Genomic DNA, 26,623 nt, shown 5'->3' with positions numbered 1-26,623 from the left:
TTTTCTTTTTTTCATTTTTATGCAGTAATGTCATTTAACATGCAAATTTGTTGGTTCAATAATTACATTGATTTAAGCTCTCTAATTCATATAGGTTCAAGCCCCATATTTTAAATTTTAGAAAATATTGGAACTTTGGCTTTACCTAACAGTAGTTAGGTATAAACAACCTCTGAATAACTGGAATTTCTGGACGGTTCCAGAAACCTACACTATTCCTCTGGGTAAGTGATAAAGGATTCTGTAGAGGGATATCTTTAATCTTGAAAGATATTTATTTTGTGCCCAAGACCATTCAAGTTGCCCATTGTATTTTCAATTAGTGAAGTTCTCCCATACTATATTTAGGTATTTTATATTTTGTTACAGATTTTTTTTTTTAACTTTAATGATAAATATTCTTATACATTTATTCTTGGGGTGAATTCAGTTTAATCCATTCAGTATACTGATCTACACGTACATAAACACTTGGCACTCCTTGCAAGCCACATTTTTCTGAACCAAAAGATACTATTCCAATCTAAAAAATAAAAAAAATAATTTTATTATTTAAATTATATTAAACATTTTTTTTAAATTTACATTATAAGAATAACATTTATCTTTTAAAAGATGAAAAGAATTTTAAAACCTTACCTTTGCTAATTTACTCCTGCTTCTTTATTTTAAATTTGTATCTTTTTTAGTTGGCTATTTCAAGTGAAGTGTAATATGTTTGACCGGTATGTTTGTTTATACATCTATTCTACTCTATATCACCAGCACCAAGTTACATAAAATAAGTATCAAATGGTTAATGAAATTTACTCTATATACATATGATTATATAAAAATTATATTAAAACAAAATAAGATGATGGGCAGTAAAAGACAACGTAATTTATTATTTCACAGTAAAAAGCGGTAAATTAATTTCTTGATTTACCCTATGTATCTCGGACTTTCTTACCTATGTTACATGTGAAGCATTTCAGTTACAAACAGCATTAGTTAAGGTTGCTTTCTGAGAGTAATACAGCTTGAACATATGATGTACAGAGTGAAGATGAATTGCCTATCATCTGAAATAAATGTTTACTGCATTTCAGTGAGTTTAACATAGTGATTTGGCACATCCCAACCTCCATAGGGGAATACCCACCTTGTGGCGACTCCGGTCCACCCCCTGATGGGCTTTAATGGAGGTTGTCTCAATGACCCTCTTACTACATTTCACCATCATCAGCCAGGCCTCAGTTGGGATGCCAACAATGCAAATGCCTTCACAGATATTTACATCAGTGATTTATCAGTCGGTCTTTGCCTTCGCTGCAGGCTTCTTTCGAATATCTTCTTTCTTCTATCCTACTTGTTGCCCTCAGAACTAGCTAACAGAGTTCACAGAAGCATGAACCCTGCCCCTAGTCCAATACTTTAACTAGTTATGAGTGACTGTAAATATCATAATTTTGTAAACGAGTATAAATTCAGCACAAACTCATACCGCACACAATTTTGTTGTTTGCAATTACAGTAATTTAAACATACTTTTGCCATTAATTTAAATAGTACATAATGGTTAATCAACTTTAACATTAACTTGACTTGTGGTCTGATTCACCGGGAGCTGATATGGCACACTGAGAAACAATGGAAATAATTTCAATCATTGTTTTTCTTAGATGCACGATATGGAACACATTCTTAAGAATTACTGTGCCATTTTTGGGATTGATTTTGTGAGGTCACTTTGATATCATTATGATTATGGCATCTAACATATGTACAAAGCATCAACATAGTTTTTTTATCTCAGTAATAGTGCCATCGGGTGAAACAATAATTCTTTTTTCTATTTAACAATAATATATTTTTTCTACTGGGTATACCAATAGAAAGAAGTTATTTTAATTTAAAAATATTATTTAGGATTTTATTGAGATATATTTATATTTTATATATTTATGGGATTTTACCATAAGATTTATTGAGGGTATTTTGATGAATTGAGCATTAGAATGATTCTATTAACAAGTTCTCTTGATCAGAATCACAGTTTGTATTTTTCACCTCTTTTAAGAAATATTTTTGATAGCTGTAATTCTTTTATCCAAAAAAAAAAATATTTGAACAATGAATTTGAACCAAGTCCAACTCAGTATAATTAACCATTTAGCATTCATCAGCAATCATGACTAAATAATGAAAAATCTCTTAATAAAACAATTAAACTATATTTACGTATATAAAGGTTGTTCAATAATTAAAATGACAAATAACCATAGAAAAAATTATATACCGGGTGGTCCATTTAAACTGAGACACATCTATATCTCAAAAACTACAAATTTTAGGAAAAACTGAATTCTTTGCAATAAAATTAAAACTTCATTTTAGATTTTTTTTCTAAAAAAAGTTTTTAGTTACTCATCTTCAAAAACACTGTAGGCCTATAAACTGGTGCTTTTAGTTTCATTAGGTGTGGGCCAGCTGTCAAGTTACATTCGCCTGATGTTAAATTTTAAATTAAAGAAAATTAAATTTTAAATGAAAATCAATCAAAGGATTAACCAAAATAAAATCCATTTACGTTTTAATGCATTTTTTAATCAAATAGTACATACCAGTGTGGTACACAGCCTATATGTGTTGCACACTTTGGTCAGTTAATTTATATTGACTCTATGAAAATATTTGATTTAATGAATTACTGATTTAAAATAATTACAAAAATTTATTATTCATAAATTACAGCAACAAATGTTTGAAGTGGTGTTATGGATTTTTCCATATATTTTAAAAACAACCCATGAACATTTAAATGATGCTTTTCACCTGATATTTCTACAGACATTTGTTATACGCTCTTTCATATTTTCAGGGGTAGTTGGTACGTCTAAGTTAACCTTTTCTTTAACGTAACCCCACAAAAAAAAGTCTACTAGAGTAATGTCGTGGGAACAAGCAGGCCCATGAACTGGACCAGCTCGACCAATCTAACGATCATTATATTCGCAGGCCAAAATTACTCTGGTGATAATTGAACAATGTGTAGAAGAGCCACCATATGAAACCACATTGTTCTCTTCTCTAAGAGTAGTTCATCAAGCATTAAGACAAGTGGTTTTCTAGAAAATCTGCGTATTTCTTTCTGTTCAAATTTTCATTGAAAAAATATGGTCTGATTAATGCACAGCCTATGATTCTGCACCAAACACTGACACTCCATGGACGTTGATGTTCTACTTCCCTTAGCCACCATGGATTTTGCACTGCACAATAATTAGGCTTACCATATTATTTTGGGTCCAACCCAGGGCATATTTTTGAAATGACTTAAAAGTCTTAACAGTTTAATGAAATATTAAACTTGATTTATTCAGTTGTATTTTTCACCAGACATGACCTTTTTTCAGAAGTGGTTTGTTTGTTTATTTTAATTACATCATAAAATTCACAACAAGAAAGTTCTGAATTAATTTTAACATTTAGCAGATGTTTAATAGTAGATACTGAAAGTCTACCCCTTTCTGCAGACCAAATGTTCCCTGTAATTGAAAAATCTCTCTCAACTGGAGCAGATGTCCCAGGCAAAGACACCACAAATTCAACCATTTTAGAAATATTGCAACATGAAATATCAGTCTTTTGAAACACCTTAAAAATTGCTTTCCATTTCTCTTCAATAGTATCTGGTACTTTCTGAACTTGAACCACAACCTGCCCTTTAGTTTTGAATTACGTGGTTCAATAATGTACGTTCATCAAATAGGTCAACAATATTTATGGAATATTTTTAAAATTTCATTAACAACTTGTACACTCTCTTCTAAATCAGACCAGGCAATTTCAGTTTGTAAATTTATCCACTGAAACTTACTAATTTTATCAAAACTGGTTCTCCACAACCCAAGCTATTGAATACTAGAATTATAAAAATTGTCTGTGCTTGAGAAGACTTTTGTTCCTCAATATCATTATTTTTTTTTAGAGTGCATAGCAATTCTTTGGCAAATGGTGGTATAAATTTGTGGGGTTTTCTTTCCTGAAGTTGACAAATTAATTTAGAATATGTCTGAAATGCTTCTGTTGCTGTAATAGAATTAGCTTCCAATTTCATAACTTCATTATTAAATAACGGCAGAGTACCATATAAGAATTTCAAAAACAGTTCCCTTTCTAGATTTTCAAAAAAATATAGAAAGGGAAATGCCCAAATAATTTTGGGCATTTGTCACAAGATAAGTATGAATTTAGGCTGTCAACAATGGAAAAAATTCATTCTCTTGCAGGTAACAAACTAAGAAACCTTGTGCTGCTATGATAATACTTAGAGATAATTTTTTGTAATCTATTTCCAAAAGTTGTATATATGTGAAAATATTTATAAATTTTTATAATGATAACTTCTACGTCCAGGGTTAGAGAATCACATGCTGTTTGTACCGAATTGTGTACAAAATTTGGGTTGAACAACCAATTCCTAAAACAGGTCAAACTAAATCATTTTGAACTTTTCTGAACACATTTTCATTCCCCTTTCTCTTCAAACCACCAAAATTACTGTTAGTGTTACCAGCAGAATAACAAATCCACTTTTCTTCAAGTTTTTATTTTTTCACACACTGCAAAAGATAGAGTCAAAATTTGAGCAGTTTCACCTGACACTTCATTGAAATTTAAAAGTTTAACTTGAATTCCCTCCTCCAGACTGAAGTGTCCTACAACTGGAACAAGTTATACTTCACTTCTGTTTGAGCTATCCATCATTACTGTTACATAATTAATGTTTTCCAAAGAACGCAGCACATTATCAAATATAAATGGTGAAATAATGTTAACAATAATCGCCTCAGTTTTGGTTCTAGCAGATGAAAATTTTAGGTCATAACTTTTTAACCAGTTTAGATGTGCGGTCTGTATTTTGAAACTGAGTTCGTTTCTAGAAGTATGGTATGAAAATGTAGCTTCTTTAGCAGCACACTCCAGATCACTGTTATTGTAATTCCCATTTTTTAATTTAAAAAAATCTGAAGCAGTAGCATTAATAGCACTCCTATGTTTAGTCGTTTTCACATGGTTTTCAATATCACCCTTTTCTTTATGTACAACAGAAAATACTCCAGTACATAGTGTGCAATAAACACGTTCATTGTTACTGTCAATACACAATTTCAAAAATTTGTATTCCTTTTGCAGATTAACATTAAATTCAAATTTTCTTTTGCCCATCGCTAAGCGAGGAGACAAAAAACGAATTGCGATAAAACGATCAAAAACTTGTAGACAAGTTACTTCACACACGAAAACAACATAAACACATTGCCCCTGCTGTGTTGCCAAATGACTAAGTAAAACGTTGTGGCGAGACTGGTAGCTACGCCTCAGTCAAAACTTGCATGATGTCAGCACTTGCTCCAAGGTCAGCTGAGAGATGCACGGCCGTAAGAGAATGTTTAAAAACGCAATGTCGAACATATAGGTCTAAAATTAAGAAAAATCCTCGCCATCTTAAAATTCTCAAATCCCGCACAGCACTAAAAAACCACATCCGCCCGGGCTAATCCCCATCGTTTGGTAAGCTTACAATAATGCATACTTTCTGTTTACTGCTTCATGATAAGTAAAATCTGATTCGGTGATTCGCACTCATCAACAAAATAAATAATAAAAAGACAATGATTGTAACCTTCACATTACCATCTGACATGTATATTTTGAATTTTTTTCTGGCAGGCAAACTCTCATTTTTCCATTCCATACTTTGACATTTGGATTCCAGCTCAAAATGATGTATCAGAGTTTTATCACAAGTTATTATGCAATCTAAAAAAGCATTACCTTTCACTAAATACTGTTGCTTAAGTTCGGTAGGAATGTGAATTTGGTTGTCTGTGATTTTGAGTTGTCTACAACTTGAACCTTTTGTTATGGTAATTTAGCTTATAATGCGATGGACAGTACCAACATTTGCAGTACAATTTCCCAAATATTTATTTGTCTGTCTTTCAATTAAGATCATTAATGAGATGTTGTAGTGTCAGTTGAAAATTCCACTGATCTTGTGATACAATGAAAGTCAGTGACACTTGTTCTTCTTGATATAGATTATTCAACGTACTACAAAAATTTGCACAATTAATATACTTTTCACCGTACTGTTTTAACATTCATGAGTGAATTTCAACCACATTTACATCTTCAAAAAATGGAAAACTTATCTTAGTTTATCTTACTTATTCTTAGTTTAATTGTTCTTTCGTAGTTTATGTTTCACTATTTTAGAATAAGAAGATTTATAATAATGGTAATTGTTTTACAAACAGCTGATATTTAATATGTCAGTAGTGCGAACATGAACTGCAAATAGTTTCAATTTATTCTATTGAATAGTTTTTACATTGTTACCATTTGCCGTTTAATTATTGAATGACTCGTATTTGTAATTATTTACATTATTTATTGCTGATATTCCTTAACTGATTTTTCTATTCCTACATTAATGGGCCACCGCATGTATCATAAGAGGGTATCCATCCATTTATGCCACCAGTTGCCATTATCCTCGCACATGAACTATCCTGAAGTAAATTTCTGGTTAAAATTCACCTAATTACCTAACCATTCTTGGGACATTTTGCGCAAATAGACGATCATTTAAAAGAAACGGTTATATGTGAACCAGTTTTGTTATACAGTTCCTTTAATTATTATTTAACTTAAAATTAATTCATAATTAATTTTAATATTTTAGAGCTTAACTGGTAATTACCTGAGTATACACAGGATGTGAATATTGTTGAAGTAATAGTAAAGGTGCTCCTCCAAACCCACTACAAGCATCTTTACCTTCCTCACCACCAACACATATTTAATTATCATTTAAAGGAACAGCACTTCCATATATCCTTACACAATGATCAAAACTAATAACTGGTAGTTCTAATTGTTGTTGACGTTTCCGTGTCTCTAGAATCAAAGAATATGTTACATTTTTATAGATACTCTGGAATACGCTGTAGACCTCAAGTACAAGATGTAAACATATTTTTTCTAAAACATATGTTTTTATAGGTATAGTGGACATTTTTTTTAACTTCCTTGTTTTGTGGATGTTATCTGTGATATGGATGATTGATTTATAAATATTATATACAATTAGTTTTGTATTTGGCCCATCCTGACCCATCTTATTGTTCATGGTGTATTTCATTAAATTACACACACACATATATTTATTTTATTAGATCAACCAAAGTACAGAATAAATAAAGTAGGATGACTTATCTTATTCCCCTATATATGCAGGAGCACTGCATGATTTTCTTTGCATCATCGGTTGCATTATACGGGATGTGTGAGAAAAGTAAAGAGACTGACTTTTTACTTACCAAAATTTATTTTTTCAAACAACAATATTATCCCCTTCAAAGTAGTTCCCTTTGGCAGCTATACAATGACGGAGTCGTTGTTCCCACTCCTGGTAGTAGCGCTGGAAGGCTTCTTAAATGGTAGGGCTTTTAACTGGTCGGTCACAGTCTTTTGAATGTTTTCCAGAGTTCCAAAATTATGTCCTTTTAAGACATGTTTCAATTTCGGGAAAAGAAAAAAGTCACAAGGACTCAAATCAGGTGAATAGGAGGGTTGAGGAACCGTAGGAATGCGTTTCGAGGTAAAAAATTCCCTGATGCAAATGGCCATGTGACATGGGGCATTGTCATGATGAAGCATCTACTTGTCTACAATGTCTGGTCTCGTGTGAATCACTCTTTTCCTGAACCTTTCAAGGACACCTTTGTAAAACACTTGGTTGACAGTTTGTCCGCAAGGAACTTTATGCACGATACCCCTACTGTCAAAAAAGCAAATTGGCATGGTTTTGATCTTTGATTTACTTATTCGACAATTTTTCGGTCGAGGAGATGACGGGGTTATGTAGGATGTAGAGGGTATACCGAAACTGAAATTAAATGACTAGCACTAGATAAGAATCTTGGAGAGCTGCATCAAACCAGTCAAATGACTGAAGACCAAAAAAAAAAGAAAAGGATAAACCCATAGGTAACATGTTTTCTTGTGTATACTATATACCTTTAAATTCAAAATAATTATGTTTACAAATATTTCTAATTATAGTTAAAATATTATTTATAAATTTTTGGTCTTCACCTAAATTTATTAATTTGTTTTTTATTAACAAAATTGTATAATCAATGGGAATACTAGGTACATGTTAGTTATATCAAAGCTTATCATTTTTGTTTTATTATTTATATTTAATTTATAAATCAACTCATACCCGTTTTTTTATATTTTATTTATATTCTAATTTAATTTTTGATCTAATTATTTCATCAATAATTTTAGTAATTAAATAACTATGAGCGGTCTTGAAATTGATTAACGGTCTCATAGGAATACCTTCGTTATGTAATTTGTTTGTTTGTCGAAGAAGAACAATGTCTGGTTAAATGACCTGGTTTGAGGCAATTCAAATGGAGTGTTTAACTTGATTTAGTCTTTCTGACAATCAAAACAATGAAATAATAACTGAATTATATAAAAAACCTACCTCAAGTGAAATTATTATAAACAGGAATTCCAACCATCCTTGGTCTCAAAGAATTAATAATTTTTAAAAAAATGATAAAAGAGCAATAAAATACATAAATGATAAACAAGAATTGTATTATGAAATAAACAATATAAAGAATGGATAATGATACCTCATTGATCGATAATATATACAAAAAATATAATTCCTAATAGTTCAATAACATAAACATTATTACATTAAAACTCATAAATGAAAATGAAAACAACAAAAATATTTATATACATTACACATACACAAATAAAATTATAGAAAACTTAATTAATACTTACAATGATAAAAAATATAAACCTGATAATCATGTAATAAAACATTTAAAATATTATAATAATAAAAGTAAAAAATAAATACAATTCTTCAGGTACATCTTTTCTGGTAAAATGGGCTGGCTAGTATATTATATGGAAAGATTTGATTTTAATTGTTTTAGTTGATTTAAATGGAAAAACAAAAAAGTACTTTTAAAGATAGATTTAATGAACATTTCAGGACATTTAAAATTAAAAACATAAGTTTTTCAAACGTAGCAGACCATTTAATAATTAACAAACGTAATATAATTAGTTTAGAAAATAATTTAGAAATAATTGAAAAAGTAAACATTGAACACGAAAGTAATTATAAAATATTAGAAATTTTAGAAAGATTTTATATATATATATATAAATGTAAATTCAGCCTAATGAATCTGCCGACAGAATTTGATAGGAACATTCTTATAAATATTATTTAAGTTGGTAATATATTGATAAGGAATTTAAAATTTATTAACATTTAGATAGTATTAACATATAGAATATATATAAATATTAATATATATATTATAAATTATAATTATATAATATTTATATATTATATAAATTACTTTCAGACCTGAGCTCTGAGAGTCTAGGTTCTGGTTAAATGGGCTGGCTAGTATATTATATGGAACAATTTGATTTTAATTGTTTTAGTTGATTTAATTGCCTATAATGTTTATTAAAGATATAGTTTTTCTCTAATAGGTAATAAAGATTTTATGATAATTTAAATGAGGGATGATTTTAGGTCACCATTTTCCACATGACTTTCTAAATTCTTAGACTAACATTCTTCCTTCATCAATTTCCAAACTGCAATGTGTGTTAAAATTTTATTATCAGTGTAAAATCTAAAAACAAATAAACAAGTAGCTTGCAAATGAAAAATAAAAGCCAAAAGATCCATTTCACTTAGTTAATTAACTGATTAATTATCAGTTTAATTTTATTCAGTTGTTATGAGAAACAAATTTGAAATGTATTTCTAATTTACTCTTATGTATTTTCTGATTTAATGTGATTCATTCTTACCTGTATCGCCTGGCAGTTTTCCCCATCCAACAAGTTTTGCTCTTGATCCCTCTAGAGGAGAATGCGATTGATGCAAACAGATAGGCTGAACTGTAACTAGAAATTTATTAAATAGGAATTAAAACTTGTATTATATTTTGTTTAAGTGGCATCAATTTTTGTGGTGTTTAATCATTAAAAAGAAATATTGAGTTGAAACAATATGAACCTAATACGTTTAACTTCAATGATCCGCAGGAATTAATTTATTGAATTTGATTTTGGCCTTTAGTAGCTTCTCTTCCCTCAATTTCCAAAGGTCTGTAAGGAAAATGTAGAGGCTATAAAAAATTAAGAAAACATTCCAGTTTTGTTAGAGTTTTCTTAAATATTTTGACATCTTAAAATAGTATTTTGAAGTTTTTCTACAAATAAATATACGAAAAAGTTTTATGGCTAGAAAAATCATTAAAACCAGCATGTAGTATAAGTAAAGGCCGACCAATAAGGGTATGGCTCTATGATTTGTGAATAAATAAAAAACCTAAAATTTCTGTGATCATTTATTTATGAAAAAGTAATGTACAGACAATGGAAATTTGTGAGCCGAAAACAGTCCGAAACAGAATGATGTCCGTTGCATTGTATGCATTCTCTAAATCGAGATAAAGATTATTGATAACGCGTTCACACATTTCCCTCGAGATCAGTCTAATTTGCGCCTCGATTGATTTGTATCTTTCTAGATTATTTTCGTAGACCTTACTTTTAAGGTAACCTCACAGAAAATAATCAAAAGGCGATAAGTCGGGAGTTCTAAGTGGCGAGTTAATATTGCCTCTTCTTGAAATCACTTTATTAGGAAATAATTGCTGAACAGATTCGATTGCCTGATTTGATGAATAGCATTAGCTAGCACCATCTTGCTGAAACCAAGTTTCTAAATTAAAGTCCAGAAACTGTTGTAGAGATGGTGCAAGAAAATCTTGCAACATTGCACAATATTGCTGGGTATTAACGGTAAGTGCTCGTTCATTTTGATCATCGGTAAAGAACGATCCGATGAGGCATTAGTAGACTTACCAGCACATACAATCACCTTGGGGCTGTGCACTGGAAGAACTACTGTAGAACCAATAGGTTCAAGCACTCGGATCCATTTACTAATAACATCAGCTCTTGGTGTTAAACTAATATCTCCAAACTGGTAATGTGCGCGATAGACTGACGGCGTGCTGTCACGATAGAATTATTGTTTTGGTAGAATGCCCGCACGCAAAAAGCGTATTGCTCTCCGGTAAACGGCTCCATTGCAACTAAGATTCCTTGTACCGCTTTACAATTCGACCTCCACCACGACTGCCGCATTTCGCAGTAAATAGACAAAGTGCTGAACCCGCTGGGTTGGTCTAGTGGTTAAAACTCATCATCGAAAATCAACTGATATCGAAGTCGAGAGTTCTAAGGTTTAAATCCTACTAAAGGCAGTTATTTTTATACAAATTTGAATATTAGATCAAGGATACGGGTTTTCTTTAGTGGTTGGATTTTAATTAACCACACAGCTCAGATACGGTCGGCCTGAGACTGTACAAGACTACAGTTCATACATATCCTCATTCACCCTCTAAAGTAATATCTTACGGTGGTTCCGAATGCTAAACAGAAAAAGAAAAAAAACAGCCGACACCCTTTTTAGTCCCCTGCTATTTTCTAAAATATATTAAATATTGGTCATGTTTTATTGTTTACTAAAACATTCAATTCCTTCTTAATTTTTTTTTAAATTGAAGCATTCAATGCAAGATAAATTAAAATTATACATTACATGTTATAAGCAATTTTTATTAGCAAATTGTCATGAGACAAAAGTTACTCCTTAAATTACATGCTTGTTCTAAAAATAAAAAAAAATGTCCAATGCCAGACATGTAAGGAAATCAAAGTAGTTCTTTTTTTTACCAAGCCAAATAAACTGTTGTAAATCACCATGCCAAGCCTACCAAAATGCAAGTGATATTTGGCCCTAGAATGACACCTTCATTGACTATTCATTGCAGGTACTGACTGTATAATAAGTATCATTACTCTCAGAAAAACATCTCTGGAGGTTGTCTTTTAAAAACCTCAACATATCACAATCATAAGTTTGACCTCTGTCAGGATACCACCAATTCAAATGACTTTGCAGATATTTCCATCAGTGTATTTACACAACTTTCTTTGTATGGCCTCTTCCAGCCATGACCATCTACCATTAAGATTGGACAATTAAGATATCCGATTTTAAATTCTACTAACATAAACCACCTAGTACGGATTACTGAGACAAGACATTTCATATCTTAATTTTACCATTATAGTACTTTCACAAAATAATAAAATATACTTTAATACGTTAATTTTTATAATATTTTTATTTTAATATGCAATTTTACAAAATTTGGTACATCAGATGCCTTATGAGTGACACAATCACAAGAAAGCAAAAGATGAGAATAAATATTCTAAAACCCCAAATTTATGTATCTCTTTCAATGTACTACAGCCTCCGTCATTAGGGGAAGGTATTGAAATTAACCTTTCTTTAAATTAAGTGTTATCTTTAATGATATTGTTTAAAACAATATAAATGGTAGATCTATACAAATATTAACTTATTAAATTTTTTTTCTTTGTACACTAACTTGAATTTATATATATATATATATAAACATACCTGAGTAGTTAAGTCTGTTTTTTAACACAAGTAGTGCTACATTGTGTCGATAATTTTTAGAAGAATATCCTGGATGCACCACAACATGTCCAAGTGGTACATCTTGTACAGGAAGAGCGCAGAATATCTGTGTACAATCTGGATTATTTGACAAATCAAATTCACCAACTCTTACTGAAACACTTGAAGTAAAAAATTTATTCAGTATGTCTAGTACTGATTATCTAATTCACCTAGTTACCAGCATAAGAAAAAAAACATACATATAGTGAACTATGTATTATATCAACCAATTTTAATTAATTTAATAAAGACCTATATTGAGGAAATGAAAACTGTAAAGAAAGGCAATTGAAACATGATATGTTTGAAGTTATGTTTGAAATATGTGAAGGAGTTAAGGTTAAAGAATTGACATAGAGCGTAAGAAAAAAAACAAAATTAGTCAAATTATTGATGATCCTCTCAAAAAAATCCCACATTATATGTTTATGTAATAGAGACAAATATTTATTTATAGACATATATTTTTTTAATAACTGACTTTTTCTTGACATGATTTAATTAAATGATTATCAACTGGCATACATCAATAAGCACTGTATCATCTTAACCGCTTAAAAGAGTACTTTCTAATTATTAGAATTCATAGTTATGTGGCATATAAAAGCTGTTATTGTCAGTCATGACTGAAATGAATCGAATTAAAATTCAATTGATAAGCTACTTTTACTGAATATCAGTTGTACCAACAACCAATTTTAAAAAGATGGTAACTTAACACTTTGACTTTCATGTCAGTTATATACGTCTCACAGTAGTTTCCATGCACATCCATTACAAATCATGTACCAAACGTTTCAGGCCAAGGCATGTAGTTGGGAATCTTTTTGTCATACATATACCTTATAGATATTGTTCTAATCATCTTGGTTCAAAGAAGAAGAAGTAAGTGAAGAAGTAAAAAGATACTGCAATGGATGTCCTCAACCAACTATGTGTCGTCCATGTTTTGTTAAAATTCATTCATGAAAAGTATTTTAAATATAGTATTACTTTTTACTTTTAGAGTTAGTTTATGTAAATCTTTCATTTTATAGTTGCATTTGATACTTTTTTGTGTTTAAAACAATCTTTAATAAAGATATTTGTTCCAAGAATCTGTAGCTTTTTATTACTTAAACAAGTACTTGTAGGTTTAAAAATTTAATAATACTAATTTGTATAAAAACGTATTCTAACTTTATTTTAATTTCCAAATAAAACAAATAAAAACATGGCCATTGTAGAAATTTAAAATCAGACATTTTTGACTGACATGACCGTTGCAAAAGATGCTCAAAATAGGCTTGGCAGTCATAACACTGCTAAATTAATGACTAAAACATTAACTAATGAAATTATTTTTTATACATGTAGATCAGTAAGACTAACATAATTTAAAATTTTATAAAAAAAAAATTAATTTTAAAATGATCCATTCAAAAATATTTAGAAATATGTTTCTACAAGATCCTTCAGAATTATGAAATAGCTCGTTCATCATTAAGGTTACTGGCGATTCTGATAATAATGGTTTTGGTTTTGAAATTGTCAGTATACCCATTTAGTATGTAGTTAAATAGCATTTTGTTTCATTTTTGCATGTAATTAATGTTTTTATATATGTATTCAGTTTCTATTAGTTAATTTCCAAATGTGGAACCTAATGTTTTCTGTAATGCTGATATGTTTACTTTCTATATAATTGTTGTGTTTAAAAGTATGTTGTTTTGTTATTATGTTGAATAATCTTGTGTTTTGTTTTTTATGTGATGTGGTTTGTCACCAAACTATAATATTTTTAAAACTGATTTCTTCAATTTCTATGTGCCATTACAATGTACACAAAAATTACTGAAAATAGTTTTTTTAAAACTTTGACAATATTGCAGAAATATAATCCAAAAATTATTCTCATCTTCATTTTGTTTATTCATTAATTTATTAATTTTTTGTAGCAGCATAATAATAAAAACTATACATTTTTTATTTGAAACCATTAATTTAAATAAATGTGTAATTCAGATCAAGTCATAATTATACATTATACCAGTGTTTCTCAACTTTTCAAACTTGCAACCCAACTTTCAATCATAATTTTCATTGCGCCTTCCTCTCATACAATAACAATGTATATAATTAATAATCTATTTTGAATATTTTGACTTAAAAGCTACACTACAATCTTAATTAAAAACCTTACAAATTACTAAGAATAAGTAAATTTATTGATATTTGGCAACACCAATACGCTGCATTAACAAAACCAGAATCAATATCTCTCTATTGCTCTCTTTATTACGTCCACAATATCGGACATTCTCGCAGCTTCACGAGAAGTTATGATTTGTCTCAAACATTCTGGAATGTCTACACAAACTTGTATAAATGCTCCACCTCATTCAATTCCAGCCGATCCTTCTACTGCTATCGAATCTGTTGTGAATGTGTATGTTGTAATTTGCGTGTTAACTGTAATCCATGGTATTAAATAATCACAACAGTAGATTTATACAGAATCATGAATAAATTTTTAAGGGGGTGTAAGCAAGCATTAGACAATAGTGAAGTATCAACTAGTGCACAAACAGCATGGTTTCAAAAATAAAATTAAGAATACTTAAATTTTGGGTTTACCAGTACTGAAGTAAATGTAGAAGAAAGGCCCCTGTGTTTCATTTGCTCAAAAATTTTGGCAGCAGACAGCATGAAACCTAATAAACTTAATTAACCTAATAAACCTAATAAACGACATTTGGAAACACTCCATAGTGAGTGCATTAACAAACCCCAAGAATTCTTCAAATTAAAATTAAAATCCTAAGAAAAGCAAATATAATTTTTAAAAGAAACTTACTCTGTGAATGAAAAAGCTTTATTTGTCTCTCACAAAGTTTCATATAAAATAACCAGATGTAAAAAACCTCACACCACTGGTGAAGAGCTCATTTCGCCAGTTGTTGTTGAGATTGTAGAAAGTATATTTGGAGGTAATTTTGCCAAACAATTGTGGTCCATATCTCTATCAAATGATACTGTTGCCTGTCAAATTGGTGATATAGCAGAAGATGTACAGCATCAGCTTTTCAGGAATTTGCATGACAAATTGTTTTCGATTCAGCTTGATGAGGTAACAGATAGCAATAAAGATAATCATTTCATTGCCTATGTTTGATTTTGTGATGGTATGTCAGCAGTAGAAGAACTACTTTTCTCCACACCAGTAGAACTCAAAGCAACATCACTTGCATTACTTGCTATCTTAAATGATTTTATAAACGAGGCAAACATAGAATAGAAAAATTGCATCGGAATATGCACCAATGGCGCTCGTTCAATGTCTGGAAGATTCCAAAGTATACAAGCACTTAGGAAACAGTATCTCCACAGTGTGTCTGGACACATTGCATGATCCACAGATAAGCTCTGGCTTCTAAAGAATGAGTCCTGGTCTGAATACTGTGCTAATGACAGATGTAACTGTAGCAGATCATATAAAAATCAGACCCCTAAACTCAAGAATCTTTTCTGCGCTTTGTAAAGACATGGGTGCACTATTTAGCACTATTTTATTGCAAGGCAAGATGGTTATACTTGGGAAATTTTTGCAACATGTTTACGAATTAAGAGATGAAATTGCCATTTTTCTAGAAGAGGAAAACCAACCGGAAGGCGAGAAGTTTTGAGATGATTTATTTGTGATGGAATTGAGCTGCTTGGTCGACATATTTGAGAAATTAAATACCTTGAATCTTCAACTCTAATGACCAACTACACATATGTTGGATACGAGTGATAAAGTTAATGCTTTTTGTAGAAAATCAGAATTGTGAAGCAGAAATTTAAAGCAAAAAACCTAGAAATGTTTGAAAATGTGGATAAATGTGTTAAAACTTAACTTACAAGGCTGAAGAACAACAGCAAAAATTGTTTTTGTAACCATTGAAAATCCTTTAGCCATGCTGGCAAAGAACTTTAAAAAGTATTTTTCTTATGTTAGTATTTTAAAATTAGTATTTTCTTAAGTTCTGATGACAACTTGGTAGAAAGTTACGATTGGGTTAGGAATCCATTTCAAAGTACTTCCAAAGGGCTCTCAACTGCCGAAGAAGAGATTTTCATAGACTTCACAACAAGTAGCGAGATCAAAAGACAATTTAGTAATAAATCACTCTTTGAATTTTGGGCCAGGGTAGATGCGAGTTTCTACACTAAAAACAAGAGTAATTCATATACTATTAGCATTTTCAACATCTTACTTTGCAAAACCGGATTTTCTGCGGTGACTGCTTTGAAGAAAAAATATAGATCTCAGCTAAAAGAACTCAGAGTATCTTATTTCTTATATTAAACCTTCCTTCAAAAAACGTTGCTCTGCAAGACAGATCTAAGGAGGTCACTAATAATTATTAAACTTCTTTTTAATTTAGTATTGATAAGTTAATTGTTAAATATATTATACAGTACTGATAGAATCTTACTTATAAGTGTATTATGTCAGTGTAAATGTGTATTTTATTATTTATTATGTCAGAATGTATTTTGTTTTGCTTTCCTTTCAATAAATTAATACATTTTTTTAATATTTTCATTTTGATATGCTCGTGTCCCCCCCCCCCTATTTAGTTTCTCAACCTGTGGGGCACGTCCTGTGGGGGGTACTGCATTATACAGATCATGTAAGGAATGGAAGATGAACTACTCCACAGTTAAGAAGAAATTGCTCTATCATTTGCCTCAGAAGATCAAGAGAAACAGTAGAAAAACCTAGTTCACAACAGCATTAAAATGTACAATATTAAAGAATAAAAAAATTGAAATACTCCTCCATATTCTTGGTTTGAATTCTGCTCAAGCTTGGTATTTTTCATATGCTACAAAATTCATTTAACATCAAGAATCTGTACTTGGGCATCAGTCTGTAGTTTCTGGAATTAATAAGTTAATTAATATTTAAAAATAATTTGTAATTTGTTTAAGTAATATTAAATATCTAAATATAACAAAATTTGTTCAGATAAAATAACCATTTTGAAGATGTTAACTGATAGATAACTGAGTATTTATATAAATGCTTAAAGTATGCAGAAAATTTAGATTTATTAGTATTATTAAGTAAGTTTAAAAATTTATGTTATTTAATTAAAATACTGAGATCTTTTAAAGCGTAAGATTTGTGATCAAAGAACATATAAATATCACTCAGGATATCTATAAAACAATGTTCATACTGTTGTAAATACAGTTGTACTCAAAATTTGTAGCAAAACATTACAGATACCACTTGCAGTACACAACAAAAACTCCCTTTATAAATTCAAATTGTTTTGGCACATAGCGTGAATATTTGAGTTATATAATGTTTTATTATTCTACTACTTACATGCGTAAAGTTTCAGGCTTCCTTAAAGCACAATGTGCAGCTGTTAATACAACTCTTGGGCCAATAATAGAACCACAACATGGATGCTCCAGTAAACCAGTAAGTTTGTCTACAAAAAGTAATATTAGAATTAAACTGATTTTTATTTATACATATGGTAATATTTACTAAACAGTGAATATTGAGTTAGTAAGATTAAGTACTAAGTAAATTGTTACAGACATCTTTTCCTGTTAAATTCCTTTTTTTATAATGTTATTAACAACTGCTTCACTTACTACTATAAAATATTAATCATAAATTAATCAAAATAGTATGGCCATCAATAAATAAATACGTTATTTAAGGGTCTCCGTTCATAAAGCATGTTTTCATAGACATTTATCGTTATATGTATCTATGAAGTAAAGTTGTCTGTTCGCAACTTTACTTGAACATCTCATTTTATGTTTTATCTGTTATGTCTTTCTGAGAATTACCTGTTTATGAATTTAAGCAACAAAAAAATATGCTCATGAACCATTTATGGAAAATTACTATCTATTAATTGATGACACATTATTATAGTTAGCACTACCAAAAATAAATATAAATGTAAAACAAATTACAACAAAAAACTGAAATCTGAAATTATTGCTACTTCACCTGCGATTAATTCAAGTTCAAAGAAAATTTCCTTTAAATCTAATTCATAAGTTTAAATCTAATTCATGCAATTTAAACTCTCCAACTGGATTTGTGGAGAGTTTATGCTTTCTTCCTCTCCGCCCTTATATAAAAAATATAATAAAATAAAGCTTTACCTCATAAAAGACCAGCAGGAAGAAGCTTAAATACATAGAAATGTCTCATATTTTAAACAAATGAATGTTTAAATCCTTATGATAGTAAAACTTTCACAAAAACTTAGAATAAACTTTATAATATTAAAAAGGTAAATAAATTTTGATTATTAATACTTATAAGAATTAGATATCTAGAAATTTACTTTATTAATCACCATCAGTTTCTACATCACCATGTAAAAATTTTGTTGTCTAGTGACAATAAGGTACCAGAATAAATAGGTTTTTAACTCAACATTATTAAAAATCAATTTGTGAATGTTTTTAGTAATAAGAACATTAAGTGGTTATCACCTTTCCTTAAATTCTGTTAATAAACAGTGATATTATTTGATTGGTTTAAGGTTCATACTGTCTTTATGTTTCTTGCAATAGAGTATTATTTATTCAGCCTATATAAGAGGCATAAATTAGGTCTCAGTGGGAAATCTGAATTGTTGGTATCACTAGCTTAAATGTTTTATGCTTAAAAGTTAAATTTACACTTTCTTTTTGGATTGCCTAAAATAGCATTGTTTATATTTTTTACTTGTATTTCCTTACTTTTACATTATTGTATAGTGTTTCATAATTTTTATTTATTAGTCAATTAATATTTTTTTATTATTTCTTCTTTTATAATTTATTTATAGCTGCTGCAATGAACTTGAAGATTGGACTACAATGGCTAGTACAGTGCCTGTTATCCAAACTGAAAATATTCAGTTTAATTTTCACGTGCAGAAGCAAATTGCTTTCCTGTAAATATAAATTATTATTTTGTGTTACTGGATGGTATTATGGATACCTAAATATTATATTATGGATTACTTTTAAATATTTTCAAATTCTGCTGTTTACACTTTATAAATATTAAGTGTTTTGTCATAAAAAGGAATGTTATTGTAAATTTTTAAATGTTATAAAAATGATTAGGCCTATTCTTAACAAGTATTATAATTATGTCAGCAGATGAACACTAAATGATAAATTAACAAACATTATAATTTTCTGATGTATATAAACAATTTATAATCTGTGATTTTTTTTATTGTAAAAATAAGCAGAGAGAAACCAAGTATTATAATTCAGGAAGTAGGACACTTTTCTTAGAATCATATCAAGAAACAATATAGCTGTACTTTTTGCTAATGATTGATAATAATTACATATATATAAATAATTAAATCAAATTAATTCTAAAAATGTAATAATGTTCTAAATATTAGCTATACATTGAGGTGATTAGAATTTAAAAAAATTAAATTACAGCACAATACATCTTACAAAGGCCCATTCGCTGTTAGGTAATAACGCAAATGTTATGCTATAAGGATGGTAAAATAATTAAAATTGTGGATCTTGCTGCCATGGCACCAAGCAGCAAGATTGGTTGCACAGTCTGTACTTACATATACTTCCTTAGTACCTACTGATGATGATTGTTTAACAATTAAAATATCAATGTAATGGAAGGTTTACATAAAATTTTTGTTAACAGTTTTTGAGTGTTATCTTATTTACCATTTATTTCAATAACCATTTAGCATACCTCTTAATTAGTATGTAATTCCTGTTTATTATGGAAATTTAAAACTTAAGTTTTTAGTAAATCTATTTTATGACCAATCTTCCAAGCAATGTTAGATAACAGCCAATTTCTTCTGCCTTCTGTAATTATAAATTAAATGACCCTTTATTCTGATTTAAATTTTTTCTGTAGTTTGCCATATGTATTCTAAATTATAGTTCTTCCTATTACAAATTAGTTTATAAATTCCTGTTCTCTATAATCAGGTTTAATTTTATGATTAGCATTTACAAAAACAGACGTCAATTTTCTAAACAAAGCTATGTCTAACATTAATGTTATATTTTTTAAGGTACTTTTCACCTTGCACAAAGGTATGTGAAAATTTTTTTAATGCCAAATGTGATGATAATGATTAATTTTTAAGAACTGATTTTCCTATGCTTGTACTAATTGCGTGCGCTATTGTCATAGAAAAAAATTATTCTGTCTTATACAAGACTATATTTTGGTATAAATCTATGTTAGATGTTAGTATACCACATTTCTTCAAGGAAATAATTTTTTGGAAGATTAATTCTACCCATCTAATGACAGAAAAATTGAGATAAAAATAAAAAAACTGTTATTTTTGTAAAACAATATTTCATATTTAAACTGTCATTTAATACTAAGAATCATTTCTGTTCAATCTGGAACAAACAGTCTTTATTTAAACAGTAATGCTAGCTGACCAATATTGCCGAAGAAGGAGCAGTAAAATAGCTCTAAAAGATTTAAAGCACAAGATTTAAGAGCATGTTAAATTGTGATAAAGTTAAATTAATTTTCAAACATATTGCTTCTTTTCATAATTCTTAAAAAAACATGCACTGTAAGTGCGAGAGTGTTGATACTAACTCTTGAATCCAACACGAACGACCCATGGCTGTGAACCAATTCCTTTATAATTGTTTGCTTGCCAGTTATATAAATGTGGCAAACCACAATTTTGTTCATTAGAGTTAGATATAAAAGATGGTTTTGTTGTTGTGGTGGTTGGTTTTGCTTGTGGTCTTGAAGGCAGAACATTTTGATTAGGACAGCAAACTATTGGTTCACCATCAGTGTAGCCACATGTTAATTCCCGCAATCTGAAATCAAATGTAGACAATTCTGTATTACAACCATAAAAAAACCCAATTTCATTGTAAAAGTGTTAATGAATATCCTTATCATCCGCCCAAAAAAACCACCCCCTTTAAAAAAAGGTTTTTAGTTGAAAACAGGTCCAAAAAACAATTGTTTGTCCTGTATACAAAAAAAAACAGAATGATATAAAAAAAATGATGAAAATACAAACTCCCAATAAACACTTACAGTGTGAAAGTATCCCTCAAAAAACAGTTGTTTGCTCTGAATCCAAAAAATTGATATACTAAGAAACTGAATAATAATTGCTACTATCAAATTTCTCTAAAACGCAGTTCTTTGCTTCAAATGCACAAAAAATATTTAATAAATTAAGTTGTGCAAAACTTGAAAAATATTACAAAAATTCACTCGCAACTGGGTTGTTTCAGTTACAAAATGATGTTACTCAAGTAAATTTTCTTAAATGACCGAGTACCTTGCTTGTTTTTTTTCTAAACCAGTTTGTTATATTTTGTTTCAACTACAAAATATAAATAGCAAAATAATTTAAAAAAGTATTGATTGATAACCATGATATTTTATGGCCCTAACAATTACGCACAAACTTATAGTCTGTATTTGGATTCTTACACCCAAAAAAGAAAAACAATAATATTTGCTAACATAAAGACAACCGAAAAGACAGTCTTTGACAGATGAAAACGAGAAGGAATGAAGCATTCCTGAACCTATTCTTTATTTTTACTTGTAAAAGATGTCCTGAGAGTTTGTTACATTATTCATGAATCACTTTGTGTGTGTATATATATACACATACACTTTACTATATTATTTTAAATAAATAGAATAGAACCAGCTTTGTATTAATTTCAAAGAATCAAAAATTAAATATTGAAGGATTACTTTTCATTTAGTGATTGGTTTTATTTTTTTATGCCAAAGTATGTTTTCTTAAGTGTTTGACATATTTTAATTTGAACAATTAATTTAAAAAAATAAAACAAAAATACACAGATCAACAAGAAAATAATAATTTGTAACTGAGATAAAAGTAGCTGAATTAGAATGTATTTTTTATGCTGAATTTTAAAATGAAATCAGTTTTTCTTCATCACCCTTAAATTTTTAATTATGACCTATAATACTTCTTAAATAATAGAATACCAAAAAAAAATAAATAATTACAATTAAAATTCCTACCTTTATTTTTCAAATATTTACATTTATCTTAATTTATTTTTTCTTATTTTCCTTTTGTGTTCAGTAAAGTCTTTAATTTTTATAATCCAGCAGCAGTAATCATCACACATCATAGATTCATCCCATCTGCCTTGATAACATTGTTCCATCTGCAATATAACTTGGTGGAACCTTTCTCCTTGTTTGTCACATATGTCACCCAAGTTTAAAGGGAAAAACTCCAAATGAGAATGTAAAAATGAATTTTCAATGACATTTTGCAGCCCAAATTATTGCAGTTCACTGCTAAGAGTTCATTTATAAGCTGATAATGCTTTTAAGATTTTTTATTTTCAAGAAAACCAGTAACGTCTTTGAATGACTTCCATGCTACTAGTTCATTAGGATTTAGTTTGCTGTCAAATATTTTTTCACAATTTAATTTTCTTATTTATGGCCCATTGAATATTCCGTCTTTTAATTTAGCTTCACTTAATTGTGATAAAACTTCAACTAAGTATTTAAAGCTTTTCCATGTTTATTTAATGCTTTTACAAAATTCTATATCAGGCCTAGTTTTATGTGTAGAGGTGGTAAAATAATACAATCTGATTCGACAAGGGGAATACTGATAACATTTTCCTTTCCTGGGGTAAAATGATTTCTTTTTGGCCAGTCTTTAACTGCAAAGAATTTATCTGTAGCCCAACTATCCCACAAACACAAGAAACACATATATTTTGTAAAGGCAGTATGGTGATCTGTCTGCTCTCTCGACCAGGTTTGGTATAATTTCAGATACAGATACTTCTGAAATTTTACACAAATTACTAGATGATTTACTGCCTGATGATAGTGAAGCTGGAGAGATGGCATACCATCTGTGGGTGTGGCAAGAGGTCGCTCAGTTCCGCAGGGGTGTAGTATCTTGGAGATTACCAAGGCTGAGGTGCATCAAGCTATCTGTAATTTAGGTAAGAGTAAGACCCCACGCTTTGATGGAATAATGGCGGAGCTTTTTGTTATTCTTAGTTGGGGTGAGTGTGAGAGATTTCATTCATGAATTTAATAAATTGTATGGAGGATACTTCCCTGTTTGTTGGAAGAAGGGGATTGTGAAATTGTTGTTTAAAGGTGATTTACAAGGTTTTTAAGGATCTGGTTGTTCGTTCGTCATATAGGCCTCTGACATTACTTCCGGTTATCGGTAAGGTCTTTGAATAGGTTCTGTATCTACATATAAATGAGAGGTTAATCTTGAAAAGGTGTTGATGGAGAATCAGTATGGGTTTCATTCTGGAAAGGGTACTGAGGATGCCATATTCCATGTGATGAGTGTGGTAACAACCAGTGAGGCGAAATATGTCCTGAGGATTTTCCTGGACATTTCTGGAGCATTTAACAATCTATATAGTCTTCTGCTATTTACCAATTCCAAAAAAAAGAAAGTACTATAAGAGAATTGCAAGTTATGCAAAGTTACTTCAGTCATCAGGATGTGCTGCTCCACAAGGGCAGCCATAAGGTTGGCAAGGTGCTGTCTTAAGGGATGTTCCCAGGGCAGCATGCTGGGTTCATTATTGTGGGTGGTAGAGTTTGATTCTCTCCTGTGGCTGAGGTTGTCCAGTGGGTGTTGCATCGTGGCTTATGCTCACAATGGGCTCCTGCTGGTTGAAGGAAGCTCGTAGAGGTATTTCTGGCATTGGATCTCTGTGTAAACCAGAGAAACCAGGCCGAATGGGCAATATTAAAGGAAAGGGTTGCAGAGGGGATCTAGAACTCTGCTTGGATTTCTCTTGCATTCTGTTTTTGTTGATGTTTTGTTTTATAAATTATGTTTTTGTTGTTGTTTCTGTCCTTTTTTTTTGTTCCATTGTAACTGTGTTGTTACTGTTCCATGTAATATTTTTATGTTTTACGTTGTGTGTTGAACTCACTTTTACCTACTATGCATGGGTAGTTCAATTCCTTTAATTAGTTAGGTCCTTTCAGTCTTACTAAGACTCAGTGAGGTATGATTTGTTTTGAGTTCATTAAATAGTAGTACACCGATGGGAATTTCATTTGTGGCATTTGCATCGGTGGCATACTGACTGAGGCAGACTGGAATATGTCAAAAGCTGAAGTTTCAAAGATGACCTCTGGTAAACCCATAAGGGCTTGGAACGGAGGGGATGGCAGAGGGTGTCTTCCTCTATGGGGGTCAGATCGAGAAGTTGTATCGCTTTCAGGTCAGCAATTATTCACCATGAGTGTTCATCATACTTAATAGCTTTTAAAATGTTTGACATACTTTCATATGTTTCTTTCGTTTCTACAGCATGTGCTACCAACATAGAAGAAAAATTATTTGAGTTATGCAACAACATTGCCTTTAAAGCTTCTTTTTGATGAGTCTATAAACAAATGCCAATCATGAATAACATATTTAATGTCCAGTTCAGACATTAGCCGTCTAATATCATGGCAGGAACAAATTAAACCATCTCTTTTGAAGTATTTCAATAAATTTTCATTTTGATTTCTATATATTGAAATTTTAGTATCCTTGTTTAATAAATTCCATTCTTTAAGATGTGAACCTGTTGTTCTGCCTGTTGTTTCAACAAATACGTCACAAATTAGGTTTCTCAGTTTTGCTTGTGTGACGAGGTGAGGTTCAGTATTTGATTCTTCTAGAGTGTAATTAATATCCATTGAGGTTGAGGATTCATCAGTGGAACCTCTACGGAATCAGAAATTTCTTTCCAAGAAGTTGGAGCAACCGGAATCAGTAAATCAGCTCCATGAAGTACTGGTCTCATAGCTAACAAACATTTGGGTATTCAATACTGCTGTTATTGTTTGAATTGAAATCACATCTGATCTAATAAGAGCTGAAGGTATTGTCTGCTTTCATGTGGAAATGATTTCTATATATTAACCTACAACCCATTTATAAACCACATAAAGGTAATATAAGGAAGAATACATTTTGTTGTTTGGCTTGTTCAAATCCTTTTAAAGTTTCAACTGTTTGAATTGAAACTGTTTCAAGCATTATTCTGATTGTTCTCAACTATATCCAAAAAATAGTTAAATTAACATCGTTTAAAGCACTAATCCAAGTTATATAAACATGTACAGCATCCATAAACAAAGCTCTGAAGGGACTTCATAAAATGACAACATATTACATTATGAAGAGTCTCTTCTCATTTGGAATCACTTGAAATGAAGTGGCAGATGGCCTAAGGTGATGATCTGGAGTTCAACCAAGCCATAAGGAACAACAACATTGCAGTATGAAATATACTAACTGGCAATTAAATGGAAAATGTGAAATTAAAATGTACAGTTCAGAAAATAACTTTTTATATATATATTTTTTTTATTTAGTTTAGACATCTGAAAAAAGAAAAACCATAGATAAAGAAGATGAATGCCAAGCAAATACAGTGTATAAAATGGCCTAATTATATGAATTTTTTAATCAAGAAATAATAATTAGTAAAAAGCAAATGATGTAACATAAAATGCCAATATCCAAAGCCATATTCAATCATCTGGTTCTTGTGTAAAGTTAGTACTGTTGGGAGTTCAGTCAATTCTATTGTAATTTTTTAGTAGCAAATGATCATAGCAGTCAGTACCACTTTAACTAAATAAAACAATATAAACAAAGATTTAAAAAAAAACTCAGAAGCAAGTATGATGATGATGATGATTAATAAGAATATGAATATATTAACTTACTTATGTGTTTGTAGACATGATTTATCGAGTAACTGGACCATAATATGACAACTGGACAATCTAATACAGTTAGCATTGCCAGTGCATTAAAATTCAACTATTTCACCTTTTTCATCTGCTCCAGGATACATAAAAGGATATGATTGATCTTCAATAATATCTTCACTCAT

General features: G+C 30.1%; 1 protein-coding gene across 1 annotated transcript; it reads right to left on the bottom strand.

Annotated features, from left to right (window-relative positions):
* On the bottom strand, positions 1-26,623 carry LOC142317998 (serine protease ea-like). Its single transcript, XM_075354532.1, has 8 exons — positions 26,560-26,623; positions 21,306-21,560; positions 18,051-18,159; positions 12,626-12,807; positions 9,928-10,023; positions 6,880-6,951; positions 6,755-6,849; positions 1-523 (listed from the first exon to the last, which is right to left on the bottom strand). Exons 1-8 carry the CDS (start codon positions 26,621-26,623, stop codon positions 410-412), a joined length of 987 nt encoding a protein of 328 aa, XP_075210647.1. The 3' UTR covers positions 1-409.

This window comes from Lycorma delicatula, chromosome 1 (genome assembly GCF_047948215.1).
Source record: "Lycorma delicatula isolate Av1 chromosome 1, ASM4794821v1, whole genome shotgun sequence".
Classification (NCBI taxonomy): domain Eukaryota; kingdom Metazoa; phylum Arthropoda; class Insecta; order Hemiptera; family Fulgoridae; genus Lycorma; species Lycorma delicatula.
This window is presented reverse-complemented; position numbering and strand designations above follow the sequence as displayed.

Excerpts from the sequence above, each read along its gene's own strand:
- LOC142317998 (XM_075354532.1), bottom strand. The coding sequence starts at position 26,623 with ATGAGTGAAGATATTATTGAAGATCAATCATATCCTTTTATGTATCCT. Across the intron at positions 21,561-26,559 it reads TCCTGGAGCAGATGAAAAAG|AATTGTCTACATTTGATTTC; the intron begins GTGAAATAGTTG and ends GTTGTAATACAG. Across the intron at positions 6,850-6,879 it reads TTGTGTAAGGATATATGGAA|GTGTTGGTGGTGAGGAAGGT; the intron begins GTGCTGTTCCTT and ends ATAATTAAATAT.